We start from the raw sequence: 21,707 nt of genomic DNA, 5'->3' as shown, positions 1-21,707 counted from the left end.
CTGCATTGGAAAATTTATAAGTGTGAACATATCTTAACTGTAACTGATCAAACGTATAATCGTGTTCATGAGATTGGAGTCCATGTGTCCTGCACAGGGTGTGGACGTATAACAGGGCTGTGTATGTGCAGATAACTCCGCAACTCCTTTATCCAGCCTTGAAACATTTCTACATTTTTGAGAAACTACAATCATATGACTGCGCCCTAAATAGAATAGTTCTTAAAGGAGTTTATATGATTAAAAAAACATGGCTGCTTTCTAAGAAAAACAGCACCACCCTTTCCACAGGATGTGGGTTGTTTTGGCGTTCAACTCCATTGAAAGTAACTGGGTTGAGCAGCGATACCACACAACCTGGAAAAAGTGTGATGCTGTTTTTTAATGCTGCCACGTTTTCTTATCCTGTACAATACCTGTAATGTATATCCCATATAGCAGAATGTACATAGATTGGATCCCATCTCCAGTACGGCTTTGAGCCTTCTATATGGGGCTTTGAGCTTTGCTGTATGGGGCTTTGAGCCTTCTATATGGGGCTTTGAGCTTTGCTGTATGGGCTTTGAGCCTTCTATATGGGGCTTTGAGCTTTGCTGTATGGGGCTTTGAGCTTTGCTGTATGGGGCTTTGAGCCTTCTATATGGGACTTTTAGCTTTGCTGTATGGGGCTTTGAGCCTTGCTGTATGGGACTTTAAGATTTGCTGTATGGGGCTTTGAGCCTTCTATATGGGGCTTTGAGCCTTGCTGTATGGGGCTTTGAGCTTTGCTGTATGGACTTTGAGCTTTGGTGTATGGGGCTTTGAGCTTTGCTGTATGGACTTTGAGCTTTGCTGTATGGGGCTTTGAGCTTTGCTGTATGGGGCTTTGAGCTTTGCTGTATGGGGCTTTGAGCTTTGCTGTATGGGGCTTTGAGCTTTGCTGTATGGGGCTTTGAGCTTTGCTGTATGGGGCTTTGAGCTTTGCTGTATGGACTTTGAGCTTTGCTGGATGGGGCTTTGAGCTTTGCTGGATGGGGCTTTGAGCTTTGCTGTATGGGGCTTTGAGCTTTGCTGTATGGGGCTTTGAGCTTTGCTGTATGGGGCTTTGAGCCTTGCTGTATGGGGCTTTGAGCTTTGCTGTATGGGCTTTGAGCTTTGCTGTATGGGGCTTTGAGCTTTGCTGTATGGGCTTTGAGCTTTGCTGTATGAGGCTTTGAGCCTTCTATATGGGGCTTTGAGCCTTGCTGTATGGGGCTTTGAGTCTTCTATATGGGGCTTTGAGCCTTCTATATGGGGCTTTGAGCCTTCCTGTATGGGGCTTTGAGCTTTGCTGTATGGGGCTTTGAGCCTTCTATATGGGGCTTTGAGCCTTCTATATGGGGCTTTGAGCCTTCCTGTATGTGGCTTTGAGCTTTGCTGTATGGGGCTTTGAGCTTTGCTGTATGGGCTTTGAGCTTTGCTGTATGGGCTTTGAGCTTTGCTATATGGGGCTTTGAGCTTTGCTGTATGGGCTTTGAGCTTTGCTGTATGGGGCTTTGAGCCTTCTATATGGGGCTTTGAGCCTTGCTGTATGGGGCTTTGAGCCTTCTATATGGGGCTTTGAGCTTTGCTGTATGGGGCTTTGAGCTTTGCTGTATGGGCTTTGAGCTTTGCTGTATTGGGCTTTGAGCTTTGCTGTATGGGGCTTTGAGCCTTCTATATGGGGCTTTGAGCTTTGCTGTATGGGGCTTTGAGCTTTGCTGTATGGGTCTTTGAGCTTTGCTGTATGGGGCTTTGAGCTTTGCTGTATGGGGCTTTGAGCTTTGCTGTATGGGGCTTTGAGCCTTGCTGTATGGGGCTTTGAGCTTTGCTGTATGGGCTTTGAGCTTTGCTGTATGGAGCTTTGAGCTTTGCTGTATGGGGCTTTGAGCTTTGCTGTATGGGGCTTTGAGCTTTGCTGTATGGACTTTGAGCTTTGCTGTATGGGGCTTTGAGCTTAGCTGGATGGGGCTTTGAGCTTTGCTGGATGGGGCTTTGAGCTTTGCTGTATGGGGCTTTGAGCTTTGCTGTATGGGGCTTTGAACTTTGCTGTATGGGGCTTTGAGCTTTGCTGTATAGGCTTTGAGCTTTGCTATATGGGCTTTGAGCTTTGCTGTATGGGGCTTTGAGCCTTCTATATGGGGCTTTGAGCCTTGCTGTATGGGGCTTTGAGCCTTCTATATGGGGCTTTGAGCCTTCTATATGGGGCTTTGAGCCTTCCTGTATGGGGCTTTGAGCTTTGCTGTATGGGGCTTTGAGCCTTCTATATGGGGCTTTGAGCCTTGCTGCATGGGGCTTTGAGCTTTGCTGTATGGGAACTTGAGCCTTGCTGTATGGGGCTTTGAGCTTTGCTGTATGGGCTTTGAGCTTTGCTGTATGGGGCTTTGAGCCTTCTATATGGGGCTTTGAGCCTTGCTGTATGGGGCTTTGAGTCTTCTATATGGGGCTTTGAGCCTTCTATATGGGGCTTTGAGCCTTCCTGTATGGGGCTTTGAGCTTTGCTGTATGGGGCTTTGAGCCTTCTATATGGGGCTTTGAGCCTTCTATATGGGGCTTTGAGCCTTCCTGTATGTGGCTTTGAGCTTTGCTGTATGGGGCTTTGAGCTTTGCTGTATGGGCTTTGAGCTTTGCTGTATGGGCTTTGAGCTTTGCTATATGGGGCTTTGAGCTTTGCTGTATGGGCTTTGAGCTTTGCTGTATGGGGCTTTGAGCCTTCTATATGGGGCTTTGAGCCTTGCTGTATGGGGCTTTGAGCCTTCTATATGGAGATTTGAGCTTTGCTGTATGGGGCTTTGAGCTTTGCTGTATGGGCTTTGAGCTTTGCTGTATTGGGCTTTGAGCTTTGCTGTATGGGGCTTTGAGCCTTCTATAGGGGCTTTGAGCTTTGCTGTATGGGGCTTTGAGCTTTGCTGTATGGGGCTTTGAGCTTTGCTGTATGGGGCTTTGAGCTTTGCTGTATGGGGCTTTGAGCCTTGCTGTATGGGGCTTTGAGCTTTGCTGTATGGGCTTTGAGCTTTGCTGTATGGAGCTTTGAGCTTTGCTGTATGGGGCTTTGAGCTTTGCTGTATGGGGCTTTGAGCTTTGCTGTATGGACTTTGAGCTTTGCTGTATGGGGCTTTGAGCTTAGCTGGATGGGGCTTTGAGCTTTGCTGGATGGGGCTTTGAGCTTTGCTGTATGGGGCTTTGAGCTTTGCTGTATGGGGCTTTGAGCTTTGCTGTATGGGGCTTTGAGCTTTGCTGTATAGGCTTTGAGCTTTGCTATATGGGCTTTGAGCTTTGCTGTATGGGGCTTTGAGCCTTCTATATGGGGCTTTGAGCCTTGCTGTATGGGGCTTTGAGCCTTCTATATGGGGCTTTGAGCCTTCTATATGGGGCTTTGAGCCTTCCTGTATGGGGCTTTGAGCTTTGCTGTATGGGGCTTTGAGCCTTCTATATGGGGCTTTGAGCCTTGCTGTATGGGGCTTTGAGCCTTGCTGCATGGGGCTTTGAGCTTTGCTGTATGGGAACTTGAGCCTTGCTGTATGGGGCTTTGAGCTTTGCTGTATGTGCTTTGAACTTTGCTGTATGGGGCTTTGAGCTTTGCTGTATGGGCTTTGAGCTTTGCTGTATGGGGCTTTGAGCCTTCTATATGGGGCTTTGAGCCTTGCTGTATGGGGCTTTGAGCCTTCCTGTATGGGGCTTTGAGCCTTGCTGTATGGGGCTTTGAGCTTTGCTGTATGGGGCTTTGAGCTTTGCTGTATGGACTTTGAGCTTTGCTGGATGGGGCTTTGAGCTTTGCTGGATGGGGCTTTGAGCTTTGCTGTATGGGGCTTTGAGCTTTGCTGTATGGGGCTTTGAGCTTTGCTGTATGGGGCTTTGAGCTTTGCTGTATGGGCTTTGAGCTTTGCTGTATGGGGCTTTGAGCTTTGCTGTATGGGCTTTGAGCTTTGCTGTATGGGGCTTTGAGCCTTCTATATGGGGCTTTGAGCCTTGCTGTATGGGGCTTTGAGTCTTCTATATGGGGCTTTGAGCCTTCTATATGGGGCTTTGAGCCTTCCTGTATGGGGCTTTGAGCTTTGCTGTATGGGGCTTTGAGCCTTCTATATGGGGCTTTGAGCCTTCTATATGGGGCTTTGAGCCTTCCTGTATGGGGCTTTGAGCTTTGCTGTATGGGGCTTTGAGCTTTGCTGTATGGGCTTTGAGCTTTGCTGTATGGGCTTTGAGCTTTGCTATATGGGGCTTTGAGCTTTGCTGTATGGGCTTTGAGCTTTGCTGTATGGGGCTTTGAGCCTTCTATATGGGGCTTTGAGCCTTGCTGTATGGGGCTTTGAGCCTTCTATATGGGGCTTTGAGCTTTGCTGTATGGGCTTTGAGCTTTGCTGTATTGGGCTTTGAGCTTTGCTGTATGGGGCTTTGAGCTTTGCTGTATGGGGCTTTGAGCTTTGCTGTATGGGGCTTTGAGCCTTGCTGTATGGGGCTTTGAGCTTTGCTGTATGGGCTTTGAGCTTTGCTGTATGGAGCTTTGAGCTTCGCTGTATGGGGCTTTGAGCTTTGCTGTATGGGGCTTTGAGCTTTGCTGTATGGACTTTGAGCTTTGCTGTATGGGGCTTTGAGCTTAGCTGGATGGGGCTTTGAGCTTTGCTGGATGGGGCTTTGAGCTTTGCTGTATGGGGCTTTGAGATTTGCTGTATGGGGCTTTGAGCTTTGCTGTATGGGGCTTTGAGCTTTGCTGTATAGGCTTTGAGCTTTGCTATATGGGCTTTGAGCTTTGCTGTATGGGGCTTTGAGCCTTCTATATGGGGCTTTGAGCCTTGCTGTATGGGGCTTTGAGCCTTCTATATGGGGCTTTGAGCCTTCTATATGGGGCTTTGAGCCTTCCTGTATGGGGCTTTGAGCTTTGCTGTATGGGGCTTTGAGCCTTCTATATGGGGCTTTGAGCCTTGCTGTATGGGGCTTTGAGCCTTGCTGCATGGGGCTTTGAGCTTTGCTGTATGGGAACTTGAGCCTTGCTGTATGGGGCTTTGAGCTTTGCTGTATGTGCTTTGAGCTTTGCTGTATGGGGCTTTGAGCTTTGCTGTATGGGCTTTGAGCTTTGCTGTATGGGGCTTTGAGCCTTCTATATCGGGCTTTGAGCCTTGCTGTATGGGGCTTTGAGCCTTCCTGTATGGGGCTTTGAGCCTTCCTGTATGGGGCTTTGAGCCTTGCTGTATGGGGCTTTGAGCTTTGCTGTATGGGCTTTGAGCTTTGCTGTATGGGCTTTGAGCTTTGCCGTATGGGGCTTTGAGCTTTGCCGTATGGGGCTTTGAGCTTTGCTGTATGGGCTTTGAGCTTTGCTGTATGGGGCTTTGAGCTTTGCTGTATGGGCTTTGAGCTTTGCTGTTTGGGGCTTTGAGCCTTGCTTTATGGGCTTTGAGCTTTGCTGTATGGGGCTTTGAGCCTTCTATATGGGGCTTTGAGCCTTGCTGTATGGGGCTTTGAGCCTTCTATATGGGGCTTTGAGCTTTGCTGTATGGGCTTTGAGCTTTGCTGTATGGGGCTTTGAGCTTTGCTGTATGGGGCTTTGAGCTTTGCTGTATGGGGCTTTGAGCTTTGCTGTAAGGGCTTTGAGCTTTGCTGTATGGGGCTTTGAGCCTTCTATATGGGGCTTTGAGCCTTGCTGTATGGGGCTTTCAGCCTTGCTGTTTGAGCTTTGCTGTATGGGGCTTTGAGCCTTCCTGTATGGGGCTTTGAGCTTTGCTGTATGGGGCTTTGAGCTTTGCTGTATGGGCTTTGAGCTTTGCTGTATGGGGCTTTGAGCTTTGCTGTATCGGGCTTTGAGCTTTGCTGTATGGGGCTTTGAGCTTTGCTGTATGGGCTTTGAGCTTTGCTGTATGGGGCTTTGAGCTTTGCTGTATGGGCTTTGAGCTTTGCTGTATGGGGCTTTGAGCTTTGCTGCATGGGGCTTTGAGCCTTGCTGCATGGGGCTTTGAGCTTTGCTGTATGGGAACTTGGGCCTTGCTGTATGGGGCTTTGAGCTTTACTGTATGTGCTTTGAGCTTTGCTGTATGGGGCTTTGAGCTTTGCTGTATGGGGCTTTGAGCTTTGCTGTATGGGCTTTGAGCTTTGCTGTATGGGGCTTTGAGTCTTCTATATGGGGCTTTGAGCCTTGCTGTATGGGGCTTTGAGCCTTGCTGTATGGGGCTTTGAGCCTTCCTGTATGGGGCTTTGAGCCTTGCTGTATGGGGCTTTGAGCTTTGCTATATGGGCTTTGAGCTTTGCTGTATGGGCTTTGAGCTTTGCCGTATGGGGCTTTGAGCTTTGCTGTATGGGCTTTGAGCTTTGCTGTATGGGGCTTTGAGCTTTGCTGTGTGGGCTTTGAGCTTTGCTGTATGGGGCTTTGAGCCTTGCTGTATGGGCTTTGAGCTTTCCTGTATGGGGCTTTGAGCCTTCTATATGGGGCTTTGAGCCTTGCTGTATGGGGCTTTGAGCCTTCTATATTGGGCTTTGAGCTTTGCTGTATGGGCTTTGAGCTTTGCTGTATTGGGCTTTGAGCTTTGCTGTATTGGGCTTTGAGCTTTGCTGTATGGGGCTTTGAGCTTTGCTGTATGGGCTTTGAGCCTTCTATATGGGGCTTTGAGCCTTGCTGTATGGGGCTTTGAGCCTTGCTGTATGGGGCTTTGAGCCTTGCTGTTTGAGCTTTGCTGTATGGGTCTTTGAGCCTTCCTGTATGGTGCTTTGAGCTTTGCTGTATGGGCTTTGAGCTTTGCTGTATGGGGCTTTGAGCTTTGCTGTATGGGGCTTTGAGCTTTGCTGTATGGGCTTTGAGCTTTGCTGTATGGGGCTTTGAGCTTTGCTGTATGGGCTTTGAGCTTTGCTGTATGGGGCTTTGAGCTTTGCTGTATGGGTTTTGAGCTTTGCTGTATGGGGCTTTGAGCCTTCTATATGGGGCTTTGAGCCTTGCTGTATGGGGCTTTGAGCCTTCTATATGGGGCTTTGAGCTTTGCTGTATGGGCTTTGAGCTTTGTTGTATGGAGCTTTGCTGTATGGGGCTTTGAGCTTTGCTGTATGGGGCTTTGAGCCTTCTATATGGGGCTTTGAGCTTTGCTGTATGGGGCTTTGAGCCTTGCTGTGTGGGGCTTTGAGCCTTCTATATGGGGCTTTGAGCTTTGCTGTATGGGCTTTGAGCTTTGCTGTATGGGCTTTGAGCTTTGCTGTATGGGGCTTTGAGCCTTGCTGTATGGGGCTTTGAGCCTTGCTGTATGGGGCTTTGAGCTTTGCTGTATGGGGCTTTGAGCCTTCTATATGGGGCTTTGAGCCTTGCTGTATGGGGCTTTGAGCCTTGCTGTATGGGGCTTTGAGCTTTGCTGTATGGGGCTTTGAGCCTTCTATATGGGGCTTTGAGCCTTGCTGTATGGGGCTTTGAGCCTTGCTGTATGGGGCTTTGAGCCTTGCTGTTTGAGCTTTGCTGTATGGGTCTTTGAGCCTTCCTGTATGGGGCTTTGAGCTTTGCTGTATGGGCTTTGAGCTTTGCTGTATGGGGCTTTGAGCTTTGCTGTATGGGGCTTTGAGCTTTGCTGTATGGGCTTTGAGCTTTGCTGTATGGGGCTTTGAGCTTTGCTGTATGGGCTTTGAGCTTTGCTGTATGGGGCTTTGAGCTTTGCTGTATGGGTTTTGAGCTTTGCTGTATGGGGCTTTGAGCCTTCTATATGGGGCTTTGAGCCTTGCTGTATGGGGCTTTGAGCCTTCTATATGGGGCTTTGAGCTTTGCTGTATGGGCTTTGAGCTTTGTTGTATGGAGCTTTGAGCTTTGCTGTATGGGGCTTTGAGCTTTGCTGTATGGGGCTTTGAGCCTTCTATATGGGGCTTTGAGCTTTGCTGTATGGGGCTTTGAGCCTTGCTGTGTGGGGCTTTGAGCCTTCTATATGGGGCTTTGAGCTTTGCTGTATGGGCTTTGAGCTTTGCTGTATGGGCTTTGAGCTTTGCTGTATGGGGCTTTGAGCCTTCTATATGGGGCTTTGAGCTTTGCTGTATGGGGCTTTGAGCCTTGCTGTGTGGGGCTTTGAGCCTTCTATATGGGGCTTTGAGCTTTGCTGTATGGGCTTTGAGCCTTGCTGTATGGGGCTTTGAGCCTTGCTGTATGGGGCTTTGAGCTTTGCTGTATGGGGCTTTGAGCCTTCTATATGGGGCTTTGAGCTTTGCTGAATGGGGCTTTGAGCTTTGCTGTATGAGGCTTTGAGCATTGCTGTATGAGGCTTTGAGCCTTGCTATGTGGGGCTTTGAGCCTTGCTGTATGGGGCTTTGAGCTTTGCTGTATGGGCTTTGAGCTTTGCTGTATGGGTCTTTGAGCTTTGCTGTATGGGGCTTTGAGCCTTGCTATGTGGGGCTTTGAGCTTTGCTGTATGGGGCTTTGAGCTTTGCTGTATGGGGCTTTGAGCCTTGCTGTATGGGAATTTGAGCCTTGCTTTATGGGGCTTTGAGCTTTGCTGTATGGGCTTTGAGCTTTGCTGCATGGGGCTTTGAGCTTTGCTGCATGGGGCTTTGAGCTTTGCTGTATGGGCTTTGAGCTTTGATGTATGGGGCTTTGAGCCTTCTATATGGGGCTTTGAGCTTTGCTGTATGGGCTTTGAGCTTTGTTGTATGGAGCTTTGAGCTTTGCTGTATGGGGCTTTGAGCTTTGCTGTATGGGGCTTTGAGCCTTCTATATGGGGCTTTGAGCTTTGCTGTATGGGGCTTTGAACCTTGCTGTATGGGGCTTTGAGCCTTCTATATGGGGCTTTGAGCTTTGCTGTATGGGCTTTGAGCTTTGCTGTATGGGGCTTTGAGCCTTGCTGTATGGGGCTTTGAGCTTTGCTGTATGGGGCTTTGAGCTTTGCTGTATGGGGCTTTGAGCCTTCTATATGGGGCTTTGAGCTTTGCTGAATGGGGCTTTGAGCTTTGCTGTATGGGGCTTTGAGCATTGCTGTATGAGGCTTTGAGCCTTGCTATGTGGGGCTTTGAGCCTTGCTGTATGGGGCTTTGAGCTTTGCTGTATGGGGCTTTGAGCCTTCTTTATGGGGCTTTGAGCTTTGCTGTATGGGCTTTGAGCTTTGCTGTATGGGTCTTTGAGCTTTGCTGTATGGGGCTTTGAGCCTTGCTATGTGGGGCTTTGAGCTTTGCTGTACGGGGCTTTGAGCTTTGCTGTATGGGGCTTTGAGCCTTGCTGTATGGGCTTTGAGCTTTGATGTATGGGGCTTTGAGCCTTCTATAGGGGGCTTTGAGCTTTGCTGTATGGGCTTTGAGCTTTTTTGTATGGAGCTTTGAGCTTTGCTGTATGGGGCTTTGAGCTTTGCTGTATGGGGCTTTGAGCCTTCTATATGGGGCTTTGAGCTTTGCTGTATGGGGCTTTGAGCCTTGCTGTATGGAGCTTTGAGCCTTCTATATGGAGCTTTGAGCTTTGCTGTATGGGGCTTTGAGCTTTGCTGTATGGGGCTTTGAGCTTTGCTGTATGGGGCTTTGAGTCTTGCTGTATGGGGCTTTGAGCCTTCTATATGGGGATTTGAGCTTTGCTGTATGGGCTTTGAGCTTTGCTGTATTGGCTTTGAGCTTTGCTGTATGGGGCTTTGAGCCTTGCTGTATGGGGCTTTGAGCCTTCTATATGGGGCTTTGAGCTTTGCTGAATGGGGCTTTGAGCTTTGCTGTATGGGGCTTTGAGCATTGCTGTATGAGGCTTTGAGCCTTGCTATGTGGGGCTTTGAGCTTTGCTGTATGGGGCTTTGAGCTTTGCTGTATGGGGCTTTGAGCCTTCTTTATGGGGCTTTGAGCTTTGCTGTATGGGCTTTGAGCTTTGCTGTATGGGTCTTTGAGCTTTGCTGTATGGGGCTTTGAGCCTTGCTATGTGGGGCTTTGAGCTTTGCTGTATGGGGCTTTGAGCTTTGCTGTATGGGGCTTTGAGCCTTGCTGTATGGGAATTTGAGCCTTGCTGTATGGGGCTTTGAGCTTTGCTGTATGGGCTTTGAGCTTTGCTGCATGGGGCTTTGAGCTTTGCTGTATGGGCTTTGAGCTTTTATGTATGGGGCTTTGAGCCTTCTATATGGGGCTTTGAGCTTTGCTGTATGGGCTTTGAGCTTTGCTATATGGGCTTTGAGCTTTGCTGTATGGGGCTTTGAGCCTCCTATTTGGAGCTTTGAGCCTTGCTGTATGGGGCTTTGAGCCTTGCTGTATGGGGCTTTGAGCCTTGCTGTATGGGGTTTTGAGTCTTGCTGTTTGAGCTTTTCTGTATGGGGCTTTGAGCCTTCCTGTATGGGGCTTTGAGCCTTGCTGTATGGGCTTTGAGCTTTGCTGTATGGGCTTTGAGCTTTGCTGTTTTGGGCTTTGAGCTTTGCTGTATGGGCTTTTAGCTTTGCTGTATGGGCTTTGAGCTTTGCTGTATGGGCTTTGAGCTTTGCGGTATGGGGCTTTGAGCTTTGCTATATGGGGCTTTGAGCTTTGCTGTATGGGCTTTGAGCTTTGCTTTATGGGGCTTTGAGCCTTCTATATGGGGCTTTGATCCTTGCTGTATGGGGCTTTTAGCCTTCTATATGGGGCTTTGAGCTTTGCTCTATGGGGCTTTGAGCCTTGCTGTATGGGGCTTTGAGCTTTGCTGTATGGGGCTTTGAGCCTTCTATATGGGGCTTTGAGCTTTGCTGTATGGGGCTTTGAGCTTTGCTGTATGGGGCTTTGAGCTTTGCTGTATGGGGCTTTGAGCCTTCTATATGGAGCTTTGAGCTTTGCTGTATGGGGCTTTGAGTCTTGCTGTATGGGGCTTTGAGCCTTCTATATGGGGCTTTGAGCTTTGCTGTATGGGGCTTTGAGCTTTGCTGTATGGGGCTTTGAGCCTTCTATATGGGGCTTTGAGCTTTGCTGTATGGGGCTTTGAGCCTTCTATATGGGGCTTTGAGCCTTGCTGTATGGTGCTTTGAGCCTTGCTGCATGGGGCTTTGAGCCTTCCTGTATGGGGATTTGAGCTTTGCTGTATGGGGCTTTGAGCCTTGCTGTATGGGTCTTTGAGCTTTGCTGTATGGGGCTTTGAGCTTTGCTGTATGGGGCTTTGAGCCTTGCTGTATGGGGCTTTGAGCCTTGCTGTATGGGGCTTTGAGCCTTCCTGTATGGGGCTGTGAGCTTTGTTGTATGGGACTTTGAGCTTTGCTGTATGGGGCTTTGAGCTTTGCTGTATGGGAATTTGAGCCTTGCTGTATGGGGCTTTGAGCTTTGCTGTATGGGAATTTGAGCCTTGCTGTATGGGGCTTTGAGCTTTGCTGTATGGGAATTTAAGCCTTGCTGTATGGGGCTTTGAGCTTTGCTGTATGGGAATTTGAGCCTTGCTGTGTGGCTCTTATTAGAACAATAGTTAGGGTTTATGTACATTATACATATCTAGACACAAAATATGAGTTCAGTACAATATTCTGCAGCTGTAAGCACATATACGGCATATACCCTAGCAGCAGGATGAGAATCGGTGATTGGATAGTGATGACTTTTCACCCATTGTCCAGTCATGCAGTAAACTACTGGTTTTAATGTACTAACAGAATTAGGATAAGTCATCAGAATAAAAACAACCTTACTGTGTTCCCCTACCCATACTTTGCACACATCATTAGGGGTCAGATATCTGTTTGTTTGATATGGAACTATGAATCCCCTACTTCCCTTGTTTTTTCTCTAATACACCCCTTTAAGTCCAGGATCACTAAGGGTTTGATCACACATTGTGTTTTTGCTTTGTTTTTCCATTCATTTTTATGCAGCCTATTACAGAAGCTGCAAAATAAATAAGATTTTGAAAATCTCATTCACTTTCTTTGTTTTTTTTTCCTTGCGTTTTTTAAGTTGTTGATGCTTTCTTTTAAACCGCAGAATGTCAATTCTTTCAGCGTTTTTGATGTTTTTTTTACCCATTCTATTGAATGTATAAAAAAAGCATCAAAAACGCATGAAAAACGAATACAAAAAGTGCAGAATGTATTCAGCATTTTTCATGCCAACACTCTGCTTTTTTCATGCTGCAAAAAAAGCATTGTGTGAACATACCCTTAGTGATCCAGTAATATCTGAATACTGACTGTGTTGAGTTCACGCCTTCATAGAAATGACTATGCATGCTTGGCTGAGGTACGGTTCAGGAATGATAACTGCTAAGGGGAGAGTCAGACGAACTTATAGTTCGGACGGGGATCGCAACACAATGCTCGGACTTCCCGGCGGCTCTTCCGACCCGAGCATGACCACAAGTATTTCTATGCCGCTGTCACGCTTGGGTCGGGAGAGCCGCCGGCCAGTCCGAACCTACCCCTAAGTGGCGGTATGAAGGGGTAACTCATCTTTCTTCTGTGACCACGATGAAGGGACATTTTAAAGGTGGACATGTCTCTTAATGTGATGAGCAGCCAATTGCTGTATAGCAAAACCGCATGTCTTTTACTATTTTTATATGTGAAACACATTGGTTTTATTCACATGTGAATACTGCAAGGCTAAAGCCATGGCTATTTGCTGTAAAATGCATGTGCATTTGCTGCGCTTTAGTTGGCTGCACACCACACTACAGCTATGTGTGAATATTGTCTAATGTACAGGGTGTCCCTAAAGTCTGGACACATAGGCAAAAATACATATTTTCAAGAAATGAAATTTATTAACAACATTTTATTCAATTGAAATATTAAATAATTTCTTCAATATGCTTTCCATCATTTGCGATGTAATAAATGTAATAAATCCACATTGCCATCAATTTTAGCACATTCATTCTTAATGTGTTCAATCAAGTGTGTTACATCTGTGATTTTCATTGAGTACACTTTCTCCTTTAGCATACTCCAGACAAAGAAGTCAAGGGGACAAAGCCATATTTAATCTGTGGAAGAAAAAAAAAAGTTAATGAGAATTCCTGTGTCCAGACTTTAGGGACACCCTAGTTTAAATTATTAGGAAATTAGATACTTGACGATAGGGTAAGATAGAGCTAATGTTTGGGACTAGCCCACAGTGGGAGGGGCTAGTGTTAGGGAAAGTGACTGCTTCCTGATAGACAGATAGGGTTTGGAATACGAAGTGAGCAGTGCGTCAAGTAAAGAGTGACCCTGAGTGAGAGGAGACAGAGAAAGGAGGGATAGCAGGATCCTAAAGAAAAGTGACTGACGAGACAGAGTGGCCTTCTGGAGATGGGTCCTAGGAGAGGACGCCTAGCCAAGAGACCTAGAGCTTGTAACTCAGAATTTAATGGGCCTTAGTAGGACTGGAAGATGGGGACTAGAGAAGTGTTCCGAGCAGTAGATCCAGGGCGCCAGTAGTGGAAGAAATTGGACGCAGAACCACTGAGCAAGTGAAGGAGACTTGTGAATCAGGACTGTAGACTTAGAGCTGGGTTGTGGCGAAGTAGAGAGAAACAGTAGACATAGAGAGCCCTAGAGTAAACTACGGAGGAAGGATACTGTGTGGAAAAAATGCTTAATACTGTAAAGGAAACGTCCATGAGACTTTCTACCCGCTATTGCTTGTATATAACCCTTACCAAGTTGACATTCAGTAGTTTATTTTTGAATGGTGGTCTCCCTCATTGAACTGTGAAAAATCTGGTCCTGGCAAACCAGCAACATCGGTTACATCCGGCCTGCATGGGAGTAAGGCCCTCACAATACAAGTCCACACACCCAGCCAGGACCCATACTTTCATGTACTGTAACGTGCTGAGGCGCTGAAGACAAGTGCCTCACCTGCGGCTACCGCCCACGCCATGTTACACACACGACCGATTTTGTCATATGAGTGCTATCCTTGTTTTTCACAGACATCACTATGATATTCTATGGGGCTCTGCACATGTACGATTTTTTTCCTCGGACTGAGTGGTCTGCGAAACAAATCAGAGATATGTCCGATTTTAATCTGAGGGTCGGATCAAAATCATCAATGCAAATCTATGGGTCCATGAAAAATGATGACATCCAAGGGGGGGTCCGATTTTCACGGACCGACAGAATGGAGAAGGTGGAAACAGTTATTTTTTTCTCTCCATGTTTGAAAAAAAACAATGCCACTTTAATCAACTCTGATCAGAAGAATCAGAGCGTTTTTCTTGGATGGGGAGAAATTGGTTTTGTGTAGCTACCCTTACCATGAAAATGGAGACAACAAGGACTTCTTCCAAAGTTTGTTTTTCATTTTTAAGAAGAGTGGTTTTGTGTATAGCAAACATTATTTTCAAAAAAGTTAAATAAATGTAATAAATACATAAAAAAGATGATGATCGCAAAAGAGCACAGAGTCCATATCTACCTACCGGCTTTTTTAGGAATCTTATATCCCCTTTTCAGGAGTTAAAGCTGAGAGATGAGGAATGTGAGAGATTGTCAAAAGTTCGAGAGCAGCTGGAACAGGAGCTGGAGGAGCTGACGGCTAGTCTATTTGAGGTACGGCTGGATGATTTATTAATTCTTCACAGGTTCATACTTCAACCAATGAGTGATTCAGAATTTCATTTTAGTATATGAAGTAGCAGAAATGTTACTGTATGCTTTATAGCTGCAATATCTGTGATGCTATTTTACATGTTAACAAGGTTTGTGGCTGCATCTTGGGCAAAATGGGTCTTCACCGTGTGCCAAAGTGACATAGAAGTCGTCCATGTTCATTGCTGTAAACCTGGCCCAATAAATAGCCACAGCTGTGAATATTCCCTTCCTGTGTTCCTGGAAAACAACTTAAACTTTAACATCCTCCTTCATTACATTCCACCCATGACTTGTGCACGTCCTGCTTGACATGTGGATCTCACATTTTCTTCAAATTTGAAAAACGTGAAAATCCATTTCTCACATCTTTCTTGTCCTCATTTGCAACTGATGTTGTAAACTGATATTTTATTTTAGTTCTTTATTGATTTCGCTTTCAGGACAATTTTCAGTTTTTTGACACAAGAATAAAATCTGCATTTCAAAATAAAAAAAAAATAAACGTAACTATCTCTATACAGTGGTTCTTGAAAGTTTGTGAACCCTACAGAATTTTCGATATTTCTCCATAAATAAAATCAGAGATACAGTAAAGGTCAGAACCAATAAAATGGAAGGCAAATTATAAATCTGTACAAAACTGAGCTGTATTAATGGACCTGTCTTATGTATCTATGTTTGGCCTGATTCTATATATATATATATATATATATATATATATATATTTTCAAAGAATGTCACTTCCATTTCTTCTTTTTTGCAGGAGGCTCACAAAATGGTGCGTGATGCTAATATCAAGCAGGCTGCTTCTGAGAAACAGCTACGGGAGGCCCATGGGAAGGTAACTACTGATTGGCCGACTACCTGTGCGTTATTCACACCATACCTTTTATGCCTTTTTCCTTTTTCCTCTTTCTTATATTTGATTTGTTTTGTCAGATTGACATGCTGCAGGCTGAAGTCACAGCTTTGAAGACTCTTGTCATCACCTCCACTCCATCTTCTCCAAACCGTGATCTACATCCTCAACTACAAAGTCCATCAAAAAATGTGCTACGCCAGGGTCATGCTCGGAATAAGAGTACAGGTTGTGCCGCTGCCATGCCACTTCCTCCTCCCAACCAGCCAATCAACACCGAGGCCAAAGAGGTGAGACAAAATATATCTAGTGACCTGGTGCTTTGATATATAGTGTTTTTCACCAAAATACCAACTCTAGTGATAACTATTGTTTGTAAATGGACAAAATCATTGTTTTGACCAGCAAGGGTGATGGTAGATGCTGAGGATATCTGGGGTACCATGGGGCGCATTTGAATGTGGTAGTCACAGCAGACGCCATGCCACTGGTGCCAGGTACTAGCCATGCCACTAGTATAGATTATCAGGGTCATGGTGGAACAGACCATTATGTATACACCAGTGCAATTACTATAGTGATATGGAAGTTGCAGTTACAACTCGGCTCTGTTGTTACCCCCTTCTTTTGCTACATAAGAGGACAACAGTATTAAATATGGTGCAAAACAAGAAAAATGATCTCACTGTAGAGTTTAACAAAAAGAAAAGAAGAGCTCCATAGTGTGAGTCTCACTCCATGTGAGTGAGAGATCATTAAGTGGAAAAAATGGCTCACCTGGAAGACTTGTGCATGGACATACACAATACTGCACACAGCGTGAATGAGGTTTGGATAGGCTTGCTAGTCCACCAGCCAAACCTGGAGACTCTTGGATGCGAACGGGTGAGAAGAAGGAGTGGAAAGGTTCGGTTTGGGTACAGTTGGTTTGTTGTGGTTGGTTTTGGGGGAAATTCGATATCCAAAGGAACTTGAACCAGGGTAGTGAAAATATACTTTATTGGACAACGCATTTTGGAGTCAGAGTCGATGAAGGAGTCAAACCAACTCCAAAACGCGTTGTCCAATAAACAATTTTTTCACTACCCTGGTTCACGTTCCTCTGGATATCAGGTGCTTTCACATTGCGTTTAGGTACCTGTTTAATGGCCCCGTTGGGGCTTACGTCCGAACCCCCTGCAAAACGGGATTCGGATGTTTGCTCCGACTGGACCATAGCATAGACTATAAAGGTGCCGACAGAGCGAACGTGCATCATTTCCGGGCATATACGTCTACTGGAGACGGACACTCAGACATAGTCTATTACAAGATCACACTTTTCCTTGTCTTCTCCTCACTGTAGAGTGGGAGCTGCAGACTATTGTGTGCGCAGGAAATCAATTATCTCCAGTCTCTTCCAATTCTTCTAACTCTTTTCTTTCTCTCCATTGACTCTTCTTTGTGTCAAGTCATTCATTATCTTTTTCCCAGCTTCATTAATACCAGTTCTACACATTGTGCCACATCATCTCCCTCTTCAGCATCTACTACCTACTCATCTATTCTTGTTCTTCAGTAAACATTACTGTAGTTTTCCACTAAACCTCAAGTGTTATTGTCACTTGCCATGCTCTTTAATATAATATTATAATCCTGAGATCGACCATATCATGCTTCAAATGTTATTAACAAAAAGTCCAAAAACTTGTCCCTTCCTTTCCTAGTTTAGTAGGTAATTCATAGAAACATTAATATGTGTAAATGATACTTTTGGCACTTTTTAGACTTTTGGTTTAGTGCAACTTTAATTTGTTCCTTTTCTTTATCCTTAAACCTTTACTTTTCTATCCATCTTTAATGCTATTGTTTTCCTTACTGCAGCCAATCGTAAGGGGATGGTGCATGTTATAAAATATCCTATGGAGTAACCAGTGAGGAGAGTGATAGTAAGGACATAAAGGTCTTATAGCAACCAAGCGGATTCTTGGCCCCATATTCCTAAATGATGAGTGAAGTGATTGGTTGCTTTTCTTAGTCCGGTTAGTTTCTATGTACAAGGTTTTATGAGGTCTTTAATGTCTTTACTTTAAAACATTGGATCAGATAGGTGGTTAGTGGCCCTATTTTGAAGAGTGGCTGAGCACAAGATGGAATATTTTCTTAATAACCATCCAGAAACAATTCTATAATGATCACCAGATGCAGAAGACTTGTAGAAGATGACTGCTGATTGTGCCAGTTATATATATTTGTTTTTGGTCCACATAATTATACTTTAATCCAGTCATTAAAGGTCCTAATATAGGGTGCTCATATACACTGTATGGATCTTGTCTGTATACCTGGGATGCCGGGACAGAAGTTCTTTAATGTTCTTATGGAATAAATTGGGTCATCTAGTGTCCTGAATGATGATTTAGTGATAGGAATTTTGAATGTACTGGTTGTGAGTTTTCACCCCACAGAAGGATTGTTTCAGATGACTAAATGCTATTTTTCTCGCTACAAGAATTTTTCGTTAGACTCGTAGGAAAAATATAGCATTACAAGTTGCCATTGAAGTGAATGGTAATCCACGTGATACAGTGCTACAGTTTTAGTAGATGGCTCTTTGTTTGGGATAATAGATGGGGAATATTATCTCGATAAAGGGACAGATTTAGAATTTTCCAAATATTCAAGTTAGAATTTAATTTACATTTCTTCACTTTTTTCACCATGTTTTTCCATCTTCATCTTTTGAGAATTTCTTCAGTTGTGTCTCTGTGTTGTTGTGTGGCTCACCAGTCTTCTATCTTCTTCCTTTCCTTCCTCTTATCTCTCAGTTATCTGCAGTACCATCTCTTCTTTCATTGCTTCTTTGTATTGTCCCGGGGAAGGTTGTCCATATAACCTACGAGCCGGGATGGCCTCTCTCCGATGACTCCTCTTCTACTTCCTCTCGCCAGGTACTGTCCCTTGTGTGTTAAGTCACTGTCTATGAAGACCAGTAGTAAAACCTACATCTTCTGACCCCAATATTCTAATATTTAATTCTATAGAAAGTTCAGAGGAAATATACAGACACAAGTATCTGATAACTTTTTTTTAGATCACTCCACTGGAGTATTTAGACTACTTATATTGTTGACTTGTTTCTCAAGAAAGATACTTATTATACGAATTTAATTGTAATTTCTTTCTTTATTGGTATTTTATTTATGGAACTTTAATAAAAAAATATGACAATATGGGGAAAAAAATCAAATATCAGAGTTCAAACGCATCTAAATCTCAACCCATTGCTTTTTTTAAACTCTAAAAAACTTTTAAAATAGTATTTTAATACTTCATTTTTCTATGTGCCTACATTATATAAAGACCTCGCTACTTATTTAATTTCTAGGAAAAAAAGCCAAGATTGAGTTTGCTTTTAAATAGTTCCAATGTACAGGTGCTGAGCACCAATGGCAAGTGGTATAATTTTTCGGGTGCAAATTTTGCTCTTTATGGCTGATTTGATTAGATGGAAACTATAACTCAGTACCTCATGTATTACCCATCCGGTCATGAACCATCCCTATTTTAGTACCTGTTGAGTCCTCTTTTTACAAACCTGGCCACTTCTGGTTATCCATCTGGACTGTTGTATCCTGACCAGGCATAAAGGGCGTCATGCTAACTATATAACGGGGAACCATGCAAGTTCTATTTGTGAAGAATATGTTCTACTAGTCCAATATGCAAGAAAGGTCCACAGGTACCACTAAAAAAATGTCTAATGCTTTATTGTGGAGCACACGGCAGAATTTCCCACTCAGGCTTGTAAACTAAGACATTGCTATTATTTGTATTTGTGCTCCACAATAAAACATTACAATTTTTTACTGGTGTTTCAATAGACCCCTTTTACACATTTTATTTCTATGGTTGATCAATCTGGAAGCCACTCTAAAGTTAACACCTCACCTGGTATGCACAATACCCGTCACAGCACTATAGCAGAATATCCTGGGGCTAGGGGATTCTTCCCTATCCTAAAGCTAGTGGCGTCTTAGCTATCCCTGCTCCCCGGATTACTTCTGATGGTGAAGACGCCGGGGCCACATGCCTTGCCGAGCTCCTAAATCAGCCCTTATCTGTGCCCCTCTCCCACCCAGGGAAGTTGGGAGTTGTAGTGCTTAAGAATACACAAACCAGATTATCAAGGGAAGACATACAGGGATAAATGAAAATACCAATCATACAGAAGTAAAGGAAAGAGAAATGAAATAGGAGAGGATGAGGACATGCACACAGACAAATTACCAAGCAGCAGTCTTCTGAACCACTTTCCAAACGCCACCTTCAACAACCAACACCTCCAACTCCAGAACCAGGCAGTATGAACTAACACTGGCAATCCCAGATTGCCAGAGGCCAGTATATATAGCAGAGGGGAGTTGGCCAACACTGAACAGCTGAGACCACCAAAGCAGGAAAGCTCCAGGAGCCCACAATTGAACAAATTAACCCTTGCACGGCTAGCAGAAACCTTCACTGTTTAGTACGATGGTGAAGTGCTTCTAATCAGTGCAGGAGTACGTGAAATCAGACACCACTGTCTTCTGGCCCCTCTCTGTCACGGTAAAATAACTATCTGAATATGATCAGCTAGGCCATTTACCTTTCTTTAACTGATCACATCTGAACGAGTTTTACAATTTAAGACAACTTATGATCCTTAATGGTTTCTTTGTGAACATCATTGCTGCTTTTTTCATCTACAATTATTAAAAAGCCCTTTTTTCACTAAGAAATATATGAATCAACTACCTACTGTATAAGAATAAGAGTTTACACCAAGAAATTAGTATAAGATAATAATTTTCCTTTATTACTTGAAACTTATATCATATCGTATTAAAGGGAATCTGTTGGCTGGTTTTTGCTATATAATCTGAGAGCAGCATAATGTAGGGCAAGAAAGCCTGATTCCAAAGAACGTTTCAATTACTGGACTGTTTGGTGTAATTTTGATAGAATCCTTGTTTGTCTGATGTAGATGTAGCAGAGCTAATAATTTTGGACTGTGTATATCTCCGCCCACACCCCTGACTGGCAACTTCTTGTGTAAATTGTTAGCTAGCTGCCAATCAGTGGTGGGGGCGGGGTTACACAGATTAGCCTGACTGCCTGGCACGTGAGACTTAGTCCTGTAGTGATAATCTCCTGCTGATAAAATACTGATTGTATTGAAACTGCAGCACACAGCCTAATAAGTGACACATTCCTGTAAACAGGCTCTTGTGCCCTATATTATGCTCCTCTCAGATTAAATATCAAAAATCTGTTGACATATACCCTTTAAGAACATGCAGACACACAGTCTGCAAAGCAAGCTTTACATATATATCATAACTATCCATTATACTTATAAATCAGTAAATATATAATATTTTTATACCAGTTAAAGTGTCTGTGGCCAATATGTGTAATACATGCCAAGCATGTATCTATGTATTCAACACATATATAATAACAAGCACAGATCTGACTTACATAGAGACCGTATTTGATAAATGACCCACAAAGGCACCTACACAAGTAAACAGAAAAACCTATGAACGCAGAACAGAGGATGATGATCATCCATCCCAATGTGCATTTTGATGTTCCTTCTTCTGGGGGAATGAGAGTAAATACAAAATTAATATTTTTTCCTACTATGAACAAGATATGATTTCTTGAAATTTGCATAATTTATTACATACAATATGTTTTAAAACGGCAAACAGAGTTTTATTACAACTTTTCATCATCAACCCAACTATGTCTAGTCTCCATAGATAGTCACAAATTGGACTCGGGTAACAGACCTACCACTGGGGTGTTTTGGTTTGGACTAGTTCTTAAAGTAGGTGCATAGCCAACCGGCCTCTCTGCCTTTTGTCATGATACTTAGATATAGGGTTAGGATAGCAAACTGAATATACTCTGGGTAAAGGAAAGCGTAATCGTTAACAGAAATAAAGTTGGCTGCTTTAAACTACTTCTATGTTGTCACTCTACAAAAACAGTAATCAATTCATAGTAATTCACATTGATCCTTTGTGCTGCTGCTTCAGGTGGACACCATACTATACTCAGAGTATATGGAGTGGAAGGAGAACCCAACACTTGACAAAAGCTGTCCCTTTCTGTCCCGTATTTACCAAGAAGATATTAATCCATGCTTGGACTTTGCAAAAAAAGAGGTGAGTGCAGATTTTGAAACCAAATGCCGTCCTATGTCCCACCCAGTGCAAATGAGATGAAATAGCACGATACATGTGTAAGACTTGTCTCGACAGTACATTTTCAACTGGTCTCGACAGTACATTTTCTTCCCGATTTTTTTTTTTTTTTTTTTTTATAATATATGCCATCTTACTATTCTACAATATTATAGGAGCTGTCAGCCTGATGACATTTGGCTG

General features: G+C 44.2%; 1 protein-coding gene across 4 annotated transcripts in view; it reads left to right on the top strand.

Annotated features, from left to right (window-relative positions):
• Positions 1-21,707, top strand: part of RAB3IL1 (RAB3A interacting protein like 1) — a 47,204-nt gene that overhangs the window by 3,597 nt on the left and 21,900 nt on the right. For 2 of the 4 annotated variants that reach the window (XM_073659420.1, XM_073659419.1), the window contains exons 3-7: positions 14,292-14,387; positions 15,193-15,270; positions 15,369-15,578; positions 18,096-18,218; positions 21,357-21,485. In XM_073659420.1, the coding sequence (XP_073515521.1) occupies positions 14,292-14,387; positions 15,193-15,270; positions 15,369-15,578; positions 18,096-18,218; positions 21,357-21,485 (636 nt within the window). The remainder of the gene's footprint in view (positions 1-14,291; positions 14,388-15,192; positions 15,271-15,368; positions 15,579-18,095; positions 18,219-21,356; positions 21,486-21,707) is intronic. The other 2 variants (XM_073659422.1, XM_073659421.1) reach the window with 1 other exon arrangement.

The sequence above is a fragment of the Phyllobates terribilis genome, unplaced genomic scaffold (genome assembly GCF_046119375.1).
Source record: "Phyllobates terribilis strain yellow unplaced genomic scaffold, ASM4611937v1 Scaffold_13__5_contigs__length_258822181, whole genome shotgun sequence".
Lineage (NCBI taxonomy): Eukaryota > Metazoa > Chordata > Amphibia > Anura > Dendrobatidae > Phyllobates > Phyllobates terribilis.
Note: the sequence above shows the minus strand (reverse complement) of the source record. Positions and strands in the feature narration are given on the sequence as shown.